General features: G+C 49.4%; 1 protein-coding gene and 1 long non-coding RNA gene across 2 annotated transcripts; one reads left to right on the forward strand and one right to left on the reverse strand.

Annotated features, from left to right (window-relative positions):
• Positions 1-20: 20 nt before the first annotated feature.
• On the forward strand, positions 21-15350 carry TUBG1 (tubulin gamma 1; the record flags this gene model as incomplete). The annotated part of the gene is made up of 10 exons (XM_019550502.1): positions 21-158; positions 599-766; positions 4669-4737; positions 7146-7225; positions 8321-8447; positions 9531-9617; positions 9933-10082; positions 12572-12724; positions 13154-13315; positions 13888-15350. Coding segments are annotated over 10 exons (1332 nt in total), but the record flags the coding sequence as incomplete, so codon positions are not given.
• Positions 1025-4552, reverse strand: LOC109320376. The gene is made up of 3 exons (XR_002103781.1): positions 4538-4552; positions 3471-3477; positions 1025-1120 (listed from the first exon to the last, which is right to left on the reverse strand). It is a non-coding gene; the product is annotated as an uncharacterized LOC109320376 (long non-coding RNA).

Genomic DNA, 15350 nt, shown 5'->3' on the forward strand with positions numbered 1-15350 from the left:
GCGAGCGCGCGCAGGGCTGACGCCGCCTCCCCTCCTTGGCCGCAGTCGGGTTCGAGTTCTGGAAGCAGCTGTGCGCCGAGCACGGCATCAGCCCCGAGGGCATCGTGGAGGAGTTCGCCACCGAGGGCACGGACCGCAAGGACGTCTTCTTCTACCAGGTGCGGGCCCGGTCCCCCCAGGCCGCTCCGATTCCAGCCCCTGCCCCTGCCCCGAGCTGCCCTGTACTGCTGCCTCCCGCGCATGGAAGCACTTGTGCCCCTTGTGGCACCTGGTGCAGGCGGCCCCCCGGCCACAGTTGCAGAGTTGTCGTGCATCTGCTACCAGTGGGAGCATTTTGTGGAAGGGGCCGCGTCTGTTCTGCGTGCAGCACCTGGTGCAGCAGGGTCTGGGGATGCAACTAGGTGCTGTCTCGAGAGAGGTGCCCGGTAATAACTGTTGCTTTGCCAGTTTGCTGAACCAGGACCCGATGCTGATGCTGGCTGTGTTTATAGCTCTGGGCTGACAGCTGGTGCCTGCCTCAGTTTCTCCTGCAGAGCAGAGCATTGTTGAGTTATGACTGTGTCATGTTCTTTAGCCCTCTCACCGCTCCCTGTTACAGGCAGATGATGAACATTACATCCCTCGGGCTGTGCTTCTGGACCTCGAGCCCCGAGTGATTCACTCCATCCTGAACTCCCCTTACGCGAACCTGTACAATCCGGAAAACATCTACCTATCTGAGCATGGAGGCGGGGCTGGAAACAACTGGGCCAGTGGCTTCTCCCAGGTAAGTGGCCTCATGCATGCTGGTGCAAACATATTTCTAGGCCTTGTGCTTAAGAGCTTACCAGGGAATTCCTTCAGCCCTGCTGGGATTCCCTTCAGCACTCTGTGCTGTTTTGGGCCCCATGCTTCAAAAATATGTGGACGGATTGTCTCTCTCTGGTGGACTCTTTACAAAAATGTTTCCCAGGGAGACCAGTCTGAAGGGGAAAGGCATCCAGGATTACTGGTTGTATTTTAGTCATAGTCATAGAAAAGTTGGAACCTCCAGAGGTCATCTGGTTCAACCCCCTGCCTGAGGCAGGATCATCTCTATCCAGTCCATCCTATACAACCATAATCTACACTCTATATAAGACTACCCTCAACCCTGATGCAACACAGACGTAATACCCTAATGTGCTACAGGTAAAGCAGGGGAACCACGGCATCCAATATCCTGCTCCCGTAAAATATTTTCAATATATGCTGAAGAGGTCCCGGGTAGAATACCACAACCCCTGCTATATATAGAAGAAGTCAAAGACCCTCACAGACCATACCAGTCTGACCATGGAGTAAGATTCCTTCCTGACCCCAAGTATAGCGATCAGTCTGACCCTGAGCAGAAGGGCAAGACACCCTCTCCAGGAATCTCCAGCTTTGCTCCTAGCAGGAGAATTGGCACACCCCAGTTGAAGTCCCCAGTCTTAGCTTTAGACAATACCCAATGCCTTTGGGGAGGCTTAAAAACACATTGACACATACAGGAATTAACATCCTGATGCAGGAGACTAGCAAGTATGGCAGAAAAGCAGCTTGGCATAGCAGGGGACTCTTCAGAGAGCTGAAACACAAAAAGAAAGCTTACAAGAAGTGGGAACTTGGATAAACTACTAGGAAGGAGTATAAGAGTATTGCTTGGCATTCAGGGATGAAATAAGGAAGGTCAAGTGCAACAGGAGTTGTAGTTAGCAAAGGACATGAAGGGTAACAAGAAAGGTTTCTACATGGATGTCTGCAAGAAGAGGAAAATGAGGGAAGATGTGGGTCCCTCACTGAACGGGGGGCAGTCCCATTCAGCAAAGGCTGAAGTACTTGATGCCTTCTTTACCTCAGTCTTCACAGGCAAGTTCAGCTCCCAGACTGTTGCTTCAGGCCACATAGTTTGGGGAGGAGGTAAACAGCCAACAGTGGCAAAAGAACAGGTTAGGGACTATTTAGAAAAGCTGGATATGTACAAGTCGATGGTGCCAGATGTGATGTATCCAGGGGTGCTAAGGGAGTTGGGTGATGTGATTGCAGAGCCACTAGCTGTTATCTTTGAAAACGTTTGGCAATCAAGAGAGCTCCCAGGCAATCAGAAAAGTGCAAATACAGTGCCCATGTTTAGAAGAAGGAGGATCTGGGGAACTACAAACCGATCAGCCGTACCTCAGTCCCTGGACAAATCATGGGACAGGTCCTCAGGGAATCCATTTCTAAGCACTTGAAGGAGGCGGTGGTGATTAGGAACAGTCAGCATGGATTCACCTAGGGCAAGTCATGCCTGACCAACCTGATTGCTTTTTATGATGAGATGACAGGTTCTTGTGGGGGAGAGCATTGGATGTGATATACCTTGACTTTAGCAAGTCTTTTGATACAGTCTTCCATAACTTTCTCACAAGCGAGCTAAAGAAGTACGGGTTGGTTGGATGAATGGACTGTAAGGTGAATAGAAAACTGGCTGGATAACCCAGCTCAGATGGTAGTAGTCAATGGCTCCGTGTCTAGTTGGCAACCACTATCAAGGGGAGTGCCCCAGGGGGCGGTCCTGTGGCTGGTTTTGTTCAATATCTTCATCAACAACCTGGCAGGTGGGATGAAGTGCACCTGCAGCAGATGGCACCAAGCTGGGGGTAGTAGTAGATGTGCTGGAGGGTAGAGCTAGGATTCAGAGAGACCTTGACAAATTGCAGGATTGGACCAAAAGAAATCTCACGAAGTTCAATAAGGACAAGTGCAAAATCCTGAACTGAGGATGAAACAGTCCCATGCACCGCTACAGGCTGGGGACTGAGTGGCTAAGCAGCAGCTCTATAGAAAAGGACCTGGGGCTTACAGTGGGCAAGAAGCTGAATATGAGTTATCAACATGCGCCCTTGTTGTAAAGAAGACTACCAGCATGCTGGGTTTCATTAGTAGGAGCATTGCCAGCAGATCAAAGGGAGTGATTTATTTCCCTCTACTTGGCAGTAGTGAGGCCACATCTGGAGTAGTGTGTCCAGTTCTCAGTCCCCCACTACAGAAAGGATGTGAACAAATTGGAAAGAGTCCAGCAGAGGGCAATGAAAATGGTTAGGGAGCTGGAGACAATGATTTCTGAAGAGAGACTGAAGGAACTGGACTTGTTTAGTCTGGAGAGGAAATGACTGAGGAGGGATTTGCTAATAGTTTGAAATGCTGAAGGATGATTATAAAGATGTTAGCTCTTTCTTTGCGACCGTAGGGGACAGGACTAGGAGCAATTGCCTCAAGCTGCAGCAGGGAAAATTTAGTTTGGAAATTGGGAAGAATTGTTTGAGTATGAGAAATTGGAACTGGCTACCTAGAGAAGTTGTGGAATCTCCCTCTGTAGAAATTCTTAAGAGCAGGTTAAAAAAAAGGTCTTGGCTGGGATAGCCTTGAGCTGGGAGCTAGATTAAATGGCCTCATAAGGTCCCTTCCAGCCTTACTTTCTTACGAACCTAAGTGCTGATATGCAAGTACCATAGCATTCAGGATGGACTCATGGGTAAAAAAACACCCCTAACAGATCTAATGGCATGGCTGGAAGCTGCATGACATTATACCTGGCACATACCTGTGGCAGGTTAAGGTGTTATGTCTGTGTTGTGTCAGGGTTGATGGTGGTTTTATGTAGAGTTTAGATTATGGATTGTATAGTATGTTTTGGGTAGGGATGATCTAGCTGGACTAGATCAGTGTTTCTCAACCCATGGGTTGCAACCCAAAAGTTGGTCATAAGAATATTTGAAAGGGTTGTGACCATCGTAGAAAAACATGGGAAAGTACATGTTTCCCCCTGCATGCTGGCAGAGTTCCAGTGTACAAGGGGCTGCTTGGGGCTGTGGGGAGTGGGAAGAAGGCGATCAGGCAGGAGGCACCATATGCATGTGCGCATGCACATGGCAACTAAGCAGGATGGGGAGCAGCTCCTGCAGCTTCCCACAGGTAAGTCTGTGGGGTGGAGGGGGCATAAACGATGCATTGGGGGGGCAGGAATGGGCACAGGCAACATTTGGGAGGGGACCTTACTCCCAACCCAAAGTCCCCCTACCTTCCCAGTCCTGCTGCTGGTACCCCTCACTCCCAACCTGCTGCTCCCCACCCCCAGCTCTTCAGTGGGTTGGGGGAGTGGGGGGGCATGTGCCCCGCAGATCTGTGCACCTGCAGCGTGCACGGGACTGCAGCCTGGCCAGACTGACACAGGCAGGAGCCACTTCCATGGCCCAGCAGGTGGGTCCCAGCATGGGAGAGTGGGCAAGGGCAGCAGGATTCATTTCTGCTGCCACCATGAATCCTGTGCCAGCCATGCTGTCAGCAGCATGAGGAGTAACCAACTGGGGAGACACTGGCAGGGCCAGAGATCCATGGGTTAGGAGTCACCAACAGGACCAGAGGGCTGTAGGTCAGTGAGGGGCACCAGCAGGGCCAGGGGGCTGTGGGTCAGGAATGAGAGGTACTGGCAAGGTCTGGGAGCTGTTTTCTACTTAGAGTATTTACTGAGTCAGGACTGGCCATCAATGTTTACAAATCCTGATACAAAAATAGTTGAGAACCACTGGACTAGATAGCCTGTGGAGGTCCCTTCCAGCTCTATTTCTCTGTGGTTCCTCAAGGGGAAGTTAATGGAATGAATGTTGCTTTGGTTCTGCCTTGCAGGGTGAAAAAATCCATGAAGATATCTTTGACATAATAGATAGAGAGGCTGATGGGAGTGACAGTTTAGAGGTAAGTAACAAAGAGGCCTTAGATCATTCATTGCTGACTGTGCCAGACTGCCATTTCCCAGGGTATATCCCAGCCCTAAGGTCTCTGTTCTTTTGTCTGGGTTACTTTGAAGGCTCAATCTTTGTGGAAACTTGGAGGATGCAAATATCTTTGGGGGTAAGGCTGCTGAGCAGCTTGCATCCAGGGTAGTAATCCTAGACAGGAAGCTTTTCCCAAATCTGTTGTGTTCTCCCCTAAGATTCAGCATCTTTATCAGTGTCTTGGAGGTGGGTGTGGAAAGCACACTGTCCAAATTCTCTGATAACACAAAGATCTGGGGAGAAGTGGGCACACTGGAGGGGAGGGACAGACAGGTTACAGAGGTGGCGGATGAGAACAGAATGGAATTCAATGCAGACAAGCGCAAGATGCTGCATCTAGGGAGAAGGAACCTGCAACACACCTATAGGCTAGGGAACGCCCTTCTCAACAAAACAGTGGCTGAAAGGGATCTTGGAGTCCTTGTTGACTCCAGGATGGACATGAGCTGCCAATGCGAGGAAGCAGTCAGTAAGGCTAACCGCACCTTGTCGTGCATGTACTGAGGCATCACACGCAGGTCCAGGGAGGTGATCCTTCCCCTCTATGCAGCGCTGGTCAGGCTGCAGTTGGAGTACTGTGTCCAGTTCTGGGTGCTGCACTTCAAGAGGGATGTGGCTAACCTTGAGAGGGTCCAAAGGAGGGTCGCTTTCATGGTCAGGGAGCAGTAGGCCAGGCCCCATGAAGATAAACTAAAGGGCCTGAATCTATTCAGCCTCCACAAGAGAAGACTGAGAGGGGATCTGATGGCCATCTGTAAACTCACCAGGGGGGACAAGCAGGAAATAAGTGAGGCTCTGTTCCTCGGGCACCACCTAGGATAACAAGGAATAGTAGCCACAGATTGATTGAGGGTGCGTTCAGGCTAGATATCAGGAGGCATTACTTTATGGTTAGGACTGCCAGGTTTTGGAATAGGTTCCCAAGGGAGTCCCCTACCTTGGGGGTCTTCAAGAGGAGGCTAGATAGACATCTGGCTCAGGTGTTATGACCCCAGCTCTTGTTCCTGCCCAGGGCAGGGGATTGGACTTGATGATCTGTTAAGGTCTCTTCTGACCCTATAAACTATGAAACTAAGATCCCATGATCCCTTGGAAGGGGAGGGGTTTTCTCTGGCAAGGTTTGTAACATTTTCCAAATCCAGTTTAAACACCTCTAGTGATGGCCTCTCCTGGAGGAGACCATAAACACCCAACAGAGTTTGTTATTAAGAAGGGATTTTGACCTGCTGCCTCCCTTTACCCACTTTACCTACTCTTCATCTCCCCCTGCATCAGACTGAGTAGTTCCTCTCCCTTTTCCCAAAGGAGCACTCTCCAAACACTCCCTTCCCAGCTTGGCTTCTAGTGAATCTCCACAGCTGGGTAGGAAGGGTCTTGATGAAATGCCCCCATCCCAATCTGTACCCTGCTGGTTTGCTCTGCTATGCATGTGATTTGAATGGATGCTTGCTTTAGAACCACAAGGTGGCAGCAGACAGACATAGTCCAGCTTTTGGGCCAGCCTAAGCTGTTGGCTACCATGAAATCCTTAGAGTGTGAAGAACCCCGGGCAGCTACAGTTTCAGTTTCTTAAGCAGGTTTAAAGGAGATCAGTAACCATGAAACCACTCAGCTGAGAAATTCAGCCTCCTGTTACTGCCACTGTGGAGTCCTGTAACTCAGAGGCAGGAGGGGAGTCAGGGGAAGAAATCACCATCTCTTCAGCTGGTTTTGCTTTGTTTATCTGACATCACCTTGACTGTCCTCAGTTTCATCATGCCCCTTGCTGAGATGGTCAGAGCACCCATGTGTTTATTTCATTCTGTTACACTGCAACAGGAAAAGGAAATCATGAAACACATGATTGTAGAAGGAGCAGGTTGTGGGGATCTGGAGCAGGTGAGTGTTTAGCTTGGAGTCAGAAAGGGAGGAGCCTTTCCTCTAGGGACACTAAGATTGGTAGGGACAGGTGTAGGTTGATTTGGAAATAGAGGAAGGGCCTGAACTTGTGAACTCACCTGTGTTAAAACTGATTGGATGCTGAGCTGGGGGAGGGATATCTGTGATGCTTTAACCTGTGTTCTAAGGTTGGGAGGGATCTAAAAGGCTCCTGAGCAGGATGGGGGCAGCTGAGTTGCAGGACTTTGTCTCAGAGACAAGGCTTGAAGGATGTTCAGTGATGTCACCTGACTGCCACTAGTGGCTCTTGACACAGGTCCAGAGAGAGTCAGCTGCCAGCTGTGCTGACCCAGGCTCTGTTGCATGGCATGGCCAGAGCTCATCTCTGCTCCGTCTCACTTGGGAGGCTGAGTTGGTCCCTTGAGCTGTCCACATTCTGCTTCGTTCCAGGGCTTTGTGCTGTGTCACTCCATTGCTGGCGGAACAGGCTCTGGGTTAGGCTCCTATCTGCTGGAGAGATTGAATGACAGGTGAGTACTCAGCATTAGCCCCTTCACCTCAGCAGACTCTAGGCCAGCCTGGGACTTCTGGAAGCTGAAGAGTGTTGACTCAGGTTATGGACAGACATAACAACTGAAACGTTTCAAGTGAAATGCACTTGGAAACATTTCAGCCAGGGTGACATGTGCCCCCATGGGGTGCTAGAGCAGGCTGCTGGGACCAGCACTTTTTGCTTCCATTTCCCCCTAGGGATGGGAGAGAAGAAGAGACAGGTTGGGGAGGGGGATCCCCAGCTCCAATCTCTTCTATCCCCACCTCTTCCCACTCACAGTCCAGCAGAGAGGTGAAGGGTAGGGGGACTGGTACTGAAGGGCCTGACATCTGGCAGGGATCTGATGGGACAGAGCAGCTGGCAGGCCATCTGCCTGCTCTCCATCCCGCCATTCCAGACGTAACAAAGTGAAACATTCCAAAAAAGTACCTCGTATAAGGAGAGAGAATACACTGGAGTGTTCCAGCCACTTTTAGAACGTGTCAGGGGGTTTGTACACACAGCGAAATGCCCTTTGAAACATTTCAAAGGCATTTGAAACATTTTAATTGTTACATGTGTCCACACCCTTAGGGCCTGTTCCACTGTCCCCACCCAGACACTGTCTCGTGCAGTCCCCGGCAGATTATCTGGAGAAAAGGGATGGCTCCTGCTATACCCAGGGGCTGCAGAGTCTCTGAAATGGAGTTTGTTCTGTTCAGTCTCTTTGTCTCCTTTCAAGTTGATCTGATCTGATCAGCTGCACCAATGAAGGTAGGAGGCTGGAGCCAGGATTCCTGCACTGCTACCTTGCTTGTCCCCACATGCAGCTTTGCTTGTGAGCAGCTGCTTACTCATCCAGTGGCTGGTTCAGCCTTGCCTTTGGCTTTGTCTGATGGCTTCCTGCCATGCTGCTGGATGCAGGCATTGGTGGAACAAATTTTCTTCCTCCCTGGGAGCAGACTTTGGCATGCACTGTGGGTGACTCACCACTGTCCTGAACCCTGGAGACTGAGAAGGGAACTCGTGGGAGGGAAGCACTGACAGCAGGATTGATGAGGTTAACTCTTGATGTCTGGGCTCACTCACTCAGATATCCCAAGAAGCTGGTGGAGACCTATTCAGTTTTCCCAAACCAGGATGAGATGAGCGATGTCGTGGTCCAGCCATACAACTCCTTGCTGACTCTCAAGCGGCTGACCCAGAATGCTGACTGTGTGGTAAGAATCCTGCTGCAGTTTGAAGCGGAATGGGAACACCAGTGAGCTAGCCCTCACCTCCCACTTCAGGAACCATCGGACCTCCAATCTGTCGAGGCCAGCACAGCTGTCAATCAGTAGTGATGTTGTTCCTTGTGTTTATGTAGGATCCCGCATTCCACATCAGCTCTGAAATATAGCTTGCCACAGGGCAAGCAGCATCAGCCAGCATGTCATAGCAATGCATGCTAATGTCTGTGCAGAACAAATGGGACCTGGAAAGCAAACTGTATAGAGCTCCATACCTGCCCCTGGAAAGGCTGAGCCTTTCCATAGTCTGGGAATTACAGGGCTTTGAACCTATGCCTGGAGCTCTGAGGCACTCCCTTCTGCATTTATGCGGGGCTATCTTCTAAATATGGGACAAACTTGCTTGCAGCAGTGAGAGGCTAATGCTGGCTCTGCTTCCACTGCTCTCCTTTCTGTTTCAGTCCTGAGGCTAGTGAAAGTAGAAGCCAGCTGGAGAAGAATCTGACTTAAAACACTCTACTCAAACATAGCTCCCCTTGGGCCCTACCCCAGGTCTTCATTATCAGTGGCCCCTGTTCTCCAGGGGCCGCCTGGCAATAAAGACATCTCCAGCTCCCACCCAGAACTGTGGACAGGTCTCAGCCAAGACACTTTTTCATCCAGTCCAGTTTGCATGAGAATTTCTAGTCTCTTGGTCTGTGTCTGTTAAGCAGTGGGCTTTCTCACTCCCTTCAGGCTTTTCACTTGCTTTGACATTGCACTGCACTGTCTTGGAGGCAGACATTTGGGGCAGCACTGTCTTGGGAGGGCTCTGGGGCATGCAGCCAAAATGGGAGTGGGAGAGTTTCCCATGGAGTGTTGGTTATGCTCCAGAATAACAGCCATCTCGGAATGAATCAGTTTGAGTGTCATCTTTGTCATTGCACAGTGCTTCATTGTGCTGTGACATTTGGGCCCAGCACTCTGAGCAAGAACTGATGGTTCTCTCAGTGTTCTCACTTGTGACATTGTGTATCATTCAGCTGCCCCTAAGTGTTCTCCAGGTAGCTGAGCACAGCCCTCTCTCTTTTGCAGGTGGTTCTGGACAACACTGCTCTGAATCGGATTGCCACAGACCGGCTGCACATTCAGAACCCATCCTTCTCCCAGATCAACCAGCTGGTACAGAGCCCCCACTCTAGGAGTGTTCACTTTTTGAGAAGTCTGCCAAATACTTTAATCTGGCATCCTCTGATTTAGTCTTAACCTGCCTCGGTCTATGGCTGCTTGGCCTGGATCTTCCTGAGCCACTGTTGAAGGATAGAAGTCATGCTGGGGCCTTACAGCAAAGGCTCCTGCTGGGGCAAGGAGCTTGGCTCTGTCCCTATCTGTGCAGATGTGCTTTTATTGCTGTGGAATTGAGCTCTGGGTTTTGACATCTCACTTCCAAGTGCACTATTCCCCAGGCTCTGACTGTGTTTCTTCTCTCTCCACCAGGTCTCTACCATCATGTCAGCCAGCACAACAACACTTAGGTATCCTGGGTACATGAACAATGATTTGATTGGCCTGATCGCCTCTCTGATCCCCACCCCCAGACTGCACTTTCTTATGACTGGCTACACACCACTCACCACAGACCAGTCGGTAAGCACTGACCTACTTCATAGGGCTCTCTCCTGCCCAGGGGCTTCCTCCAGGCCTGTCTCATTCCCATGCATGCCTCTTGCTGCCTTGTGAAGCCATGGCCAACACCTGCACTATGTCCTAGCTTCTTACTCTGGGCATAAATTGTTTTCTTTATCTTGGTTCTTCCCTGCTTCCATATAGCCAAGCAGCCTCCTCATTTGGCTTAGGGCATTTGACAGACTGCCACTCCCTGTTCTGCTTGACCTACCTCATGACAGCAACAGCCTGTGTGGCCCATGAGGCAGATGTCTACCCTCAGGCAACCTTCAAATGCTGGTTAACCCAACTTACCACAGGGCACAGACAGAAGTACCAGCTGAAACTCTTCCAAATTAAACACACTTAGAAACATTTCAAAAAGTAAATATTCCAGCTGGGGGACATGCACATGGCTCCTGTGGCCTTTCTCAGCTGGAACATTTAATAAATATTGCAGCCCTCTCTACTGCCCTTCTAGGGTGGGGATGTAGAGGGAAAAGCAGGGGTTGGGGACAGCAAGAGATTCCCAAGTCTCTTCTCCCCTTCAGAGCGGAGAGGTAGAGGGGATTAGGGCTGAAGGGCTCAGCTCTGGCAATTGCAGGGGTCTTCCCCAAGAGAAAAGCTAGCAGGGAGGAGGTGTACCTGACTCTTCCCTGGTTCTGGCCCTTTTCTGCATGTATAGATAACAAAAATCAAAATGCTCCCAAGCACTGTTTCATTGTAAGAAGTAACTCTGAGAGTGTTTCAGGTACTTCTAGACAGTACGCATGCACAGCTAACCCTTTGAAACATTTCAAAGGCATTTGAAACATCTTGATTGTTACAGCTGTCTGCACCCTCATCCTTTGCCAGCAAATTCTTCCAATCCCATCAATTTAATTGGAGGGACTTGTCAGCTAACAGCAACCACAATTTCCCTTGGGGCAGGATTCTGCTGTTCTTTGCAAAGCCTTGGTAGGAAGTACTCATCTGCAAAACTCCTGACCTCCCCTCCTCAGTACGGTCACCAGCTGCATCATCAGAGTGTACAAAACGGTAGGATAGTAGTCCATGCTTCTACACATGTATTCTGTACTCCCTGATCACCCTCCTGCAGTGGGCACATCTGCACCAGCCAGGACCAAGGCCCTACTGAAATATGGGGGAAGTGTGGTAGCTCAGTATGAGCAAACCACTGTTGTTTCTTCTCTCATCAGATGGATTTCCCCAGGATGTTACTCAGAAAAGTAAATCAGAAAGGCTGCTGGCTCAGAAATGGGTACAAGCATGTGTTCTGACTTCTCTTGGAGGAGTACCGGGAGCCTGCCAGCAGCTTAGTTGATGTCTGTCCTTGACCTGCCCCAGCCCTTGTGTTTTGGGGCATGACCTCTGCACACCAGCAGAAAGCTGGTTGGAAAACTGTCTGTCCCTAGCATAGAGCTATAGGAAGTTAGTATCAGGAAACAATTTTTCCTGCACCTTCCAGTAAACAGTCAGTTCCTGTCTTTAGAAGGTCCATCAGGTCTCCTGCATGGATGTGTATAAGCACCCTTCTGAGCAGTGGCACGTGCTACAGTTTATTTTTTCTCCATGATAAATACCTGCAGCGGGTGAAGTTTACTGTCCATCTGACACCAGCAAGCAGTGAAGTCAGCTTTCCATAATTCCCACATGCAAGAGCCATGTAACCAAAACACAGCCCTTCAATGACCGGAGAACCACTGCACAGTACCACTATGTGAGCCCCTGAGTACGGGGTATGATTTCTGGTCTCTAGTGAAGAAATTTCCCCTTACTGAAGTGTGCCTCCCCCCTTTATGTTAAACAACAGATGATTATCCCTTAGAGTGACTGCCTTGGGGCCCAGTTCCAACTGTAGCAAATTCCATCTAAGCTCCAGGATGTTATGGGAGATGGGGGAGTGTTGTGACCACACTGGCTCTGTGCAGGGTCAATCCACCACTGCAGTGAAGTGGTAGAAAGGTGCTGACTGTAGTGAGGTCAGTAGCAATCGCAGCAGATCAGCTCCTCTCTTAAGTGTCATGCCCCTATTCCGTCCCTGCATGCTCGTTGCCTCGCTAAATACTTGTGCATTTGGCTGCAGAGAGTGGAGTGACTCACTCTCCGTATGTTCCCTCTCCTCCCCTGTTCATTAGGTTCAGGCTGAGCTCTGCTATTAGCCCCATGCATGAGGGGGCAGAATGGCTCTTGGCTGCTTCCCTTTGTCTCGGAAAGGCACAACGGTAGCAATTTTGCATCAGCTGTTACATGGCTTCAGTGGCTTCTCTCCCTTGCCCATGGATTTGGGGCTGGGTGCATGATTCAAAAGGGTATGAGTCTTCCATAATGACCTTATTTTTGCAATTGATCCAACTTCAGCATAGACCTCCATGTGCTGTGCAGAGGCGCCACGCAAGCAGGTGCACCCAGCACTCTGCTGTATGCATGTATGAATCATCCATCTGAGTTCTCTCTGCTGGCATTTGCAGGTGGCCAGTGTGCGGAAGACCACAGTCCTGGATGTGATGAGAAGATTGTTACAGCCTAAAAACGTCATGGTCTCCACTGGGCGAGACAGACAGACCAACCACTGCTACATTGCCATTCTTAATATCATCCAAGGAGAGGTGGACCCAACACAGGCACGTGGGACATGTCTGCTCCCAGATGAAGGGAATAGATTGGGTCATAATGCAACAAGGGTGGGGTTGGATTGGATTGAAGGGTCCCTAAAACAAACAGTTGATGGAAAGCCAGAGAAGGGCTGACTGCTGCTCAGCCCAGCTACATTGAACCAAGTCCTTTGAAAGGCTGTTTCTGTGTTCACACCCTGCTGCCTACAGAAGTCTGCCCATCCTGGGAGCTGATTGTTGAAACCCAGGCCCATGAGCAGTGGTAGGAACATGCCTCTTAGAGATCCTCATTCACACAGGCCCTGCCCAGTCCATCTGGGGGATAGCAGGGACTGGGTGGTCTTGCTGGCCCCTTTAAGGATGTTGACCTTGCCCTGCCAGCTGATTGGCAGACATAGCTGCTATGTGTATGGTGCTGACCTGTTTTTATCTTGCCAGGTTCACAAGAGCCTGCAGAGGATCCGTGAGAGGAAGCTGGCCAACTTTATCCCCTGGGGGCCTGCCAGCATCCAGGTGGCACTCTCTAGAAAGTCCCCTTACCTGCCATCTGCACACCGGGTCAGCGGTCTGATGATGGCAAACCACACCAGCATCTCCTCGGTGAGCATACCGGATACCCTCACAATCCAACTTTAGCCACTGTCAAGTGGCTTGATGCAGGCCACACGTGTCAAGCACCTTTGCTGTAGTCTCCTGGAACAGAAGCCTCAGTGTTCATTTTTCTCCCAGGGACTCTGGGATCTGCAAGAGTTGGATGCTAGAGGAATCCAGCCCTGCCTAAGTAGATCATTTGTCCCCATTTGTTGAAGGAGCCCTGGCATACAAGCTATTTACTCAGTCTAGTAAGCTGCATGGGCAGCCCAAATCAGAAGTTTCCTGGGAATGTGATAGCAGATGGCAATGCTTCACTGAGCTGCTTGCTTCTTCCTGCCAGGAAACCTGGTTAACACACTGGGACATATCTGCTTTGTATTAGCACCCCCTCCACCACTGCTAAGCTAGGCAGACACAGGGGGCTTGCCTGCCCTAGGATTCCCCTCCAGAGACTTCTCTGCTCATACCCCTTATGTCCTTTGGCTGGTTGGCTAAGATTAGGAGCTCCCATGTTCCCACCCAGCCTTTTGCTTCCTGGTCCTTCCCCACTCTCACACATGTTTTGTGTGGCATCCTAGCTGTTCGAGCGGACATGCCGGCAGTATGACAAGCTGCGCAAGAGGGAGGCCTTCCTGGAGCAATTCCGCAAGGAGGACATCTTCAAAGACAACTTTGATGAGCTGGACAACTCCCGTGAGATTGTGCAGCAGCTAGTCGATGAGTACCATGCAGCCACACGGCCTGACTATATCTCCTGGGGCACGCAGGAGCAGTGAGCACCTTGTTATGATCTTTGCCCTTTCCCACAGGGAAGGAAGACAAACAGGGACAGAGAAAGATGGAGTTTGTCATTTCCTTTCAGCATATCTAACATTCTTCCTTTATTGAGGTGAACTGCTTCAGCTGACAAACCCACCCCTCATGATTTTGATTGGACAGATGTAGTTAGATTGGGCTGCCAACTTCCATTGTGATTCCAAATCCAGTTAAGATTTCCTAAAGTTTTGAAACAAAATGATGCTACTATCCTGATGGAAACTACTGAGCAGACAGTTTCCTCATTCCCAGCCCATGTAATCAGTGAATAAACTTCACTGCTATTGAAAATACATGGTCCAGTTTGGACTTGCCACCATGCTTATCTCTGCGTGGAAAATGTTGACACACTCCTAGAGGCCTCTTGGATCAAAACCATGCTCCCAGTTTTGAAGTGATCCCTATTTCCTTTATGATGCTTTGTAATTCTTTGTTTTCGTGGACAGGCCATGACCCAAGACACATCTTTATTTAAATTGAAGTCTTGTTTCACCATCATCCAAACTATCCTTTCAGTTAAGGTGCCACTTTTATAGATGTTTTCACTGCATTCTGGTTTAATTACTGCTTGTAAGCTTAATGTGATACTGGTGCTCAAATCCTTGTGCTCAGTGTGTGGCAATACTTGTCAACTTATTTTTTATTACTTCTAGGTTTACTGAGTTTAAGACTCCCATACCAGTGCTAGAAGCTCCTAAAACAGTGTCAACTGCACTTTGTGGTTTTATTAATATTTTAAATGTTTAGGTTCTAAATCATGCTTCTATTGTTTGTTTGGGTTTGGGAGGGGTATTTTTTTTTATCCTGTTTATTGCAGGAGTTTTTTCTGGTTATCAAAACTTGCTTTGTGGGTAAGTGCCATACCACAAGCTTATACTTAATGTCATAAGCAAACGTAAGAACATAAGTGACCTACTGGATCAGACCTATGGTCCACGTAGCCCAGTATCTTGTTTCCAACTGGCAGAAATGAATGCTGTAAAAGGAGAGCATTGAACCAGGTATCTCTAAAGTGATCTATCCCCTATTCAGTATCCTCCCTGGCATCTACTATTATTGATTTAGAGATGCCAGAGGAAACATCTCCAACCATTTTCTTCAGTAGTCATTAATAGATCTATCCATGAATACATCCAGTCCCTCATTGAACCTGTTTTTGCTATCTGCCTCCACCAGATCCTGTGGTTATGAATTCTGCAAATTAACCATGCATTGCGTAAAAAAA

Source organism: Crocodylus porosus, unplaced genomic scaffold (genome assembly GCF_001723895.1).
Source record: "Crocodylus porosus isolate Cpor-Errol unplaced genomic scaffold, CroPor_comp1, whole genome shotgun sequence".
Classification (NCBI taxonomy): Eukaryota; Metazoa; Chordata; order Crocodylia; family Crocodylidae; genus Crocodylus; species Crocodylus porosus.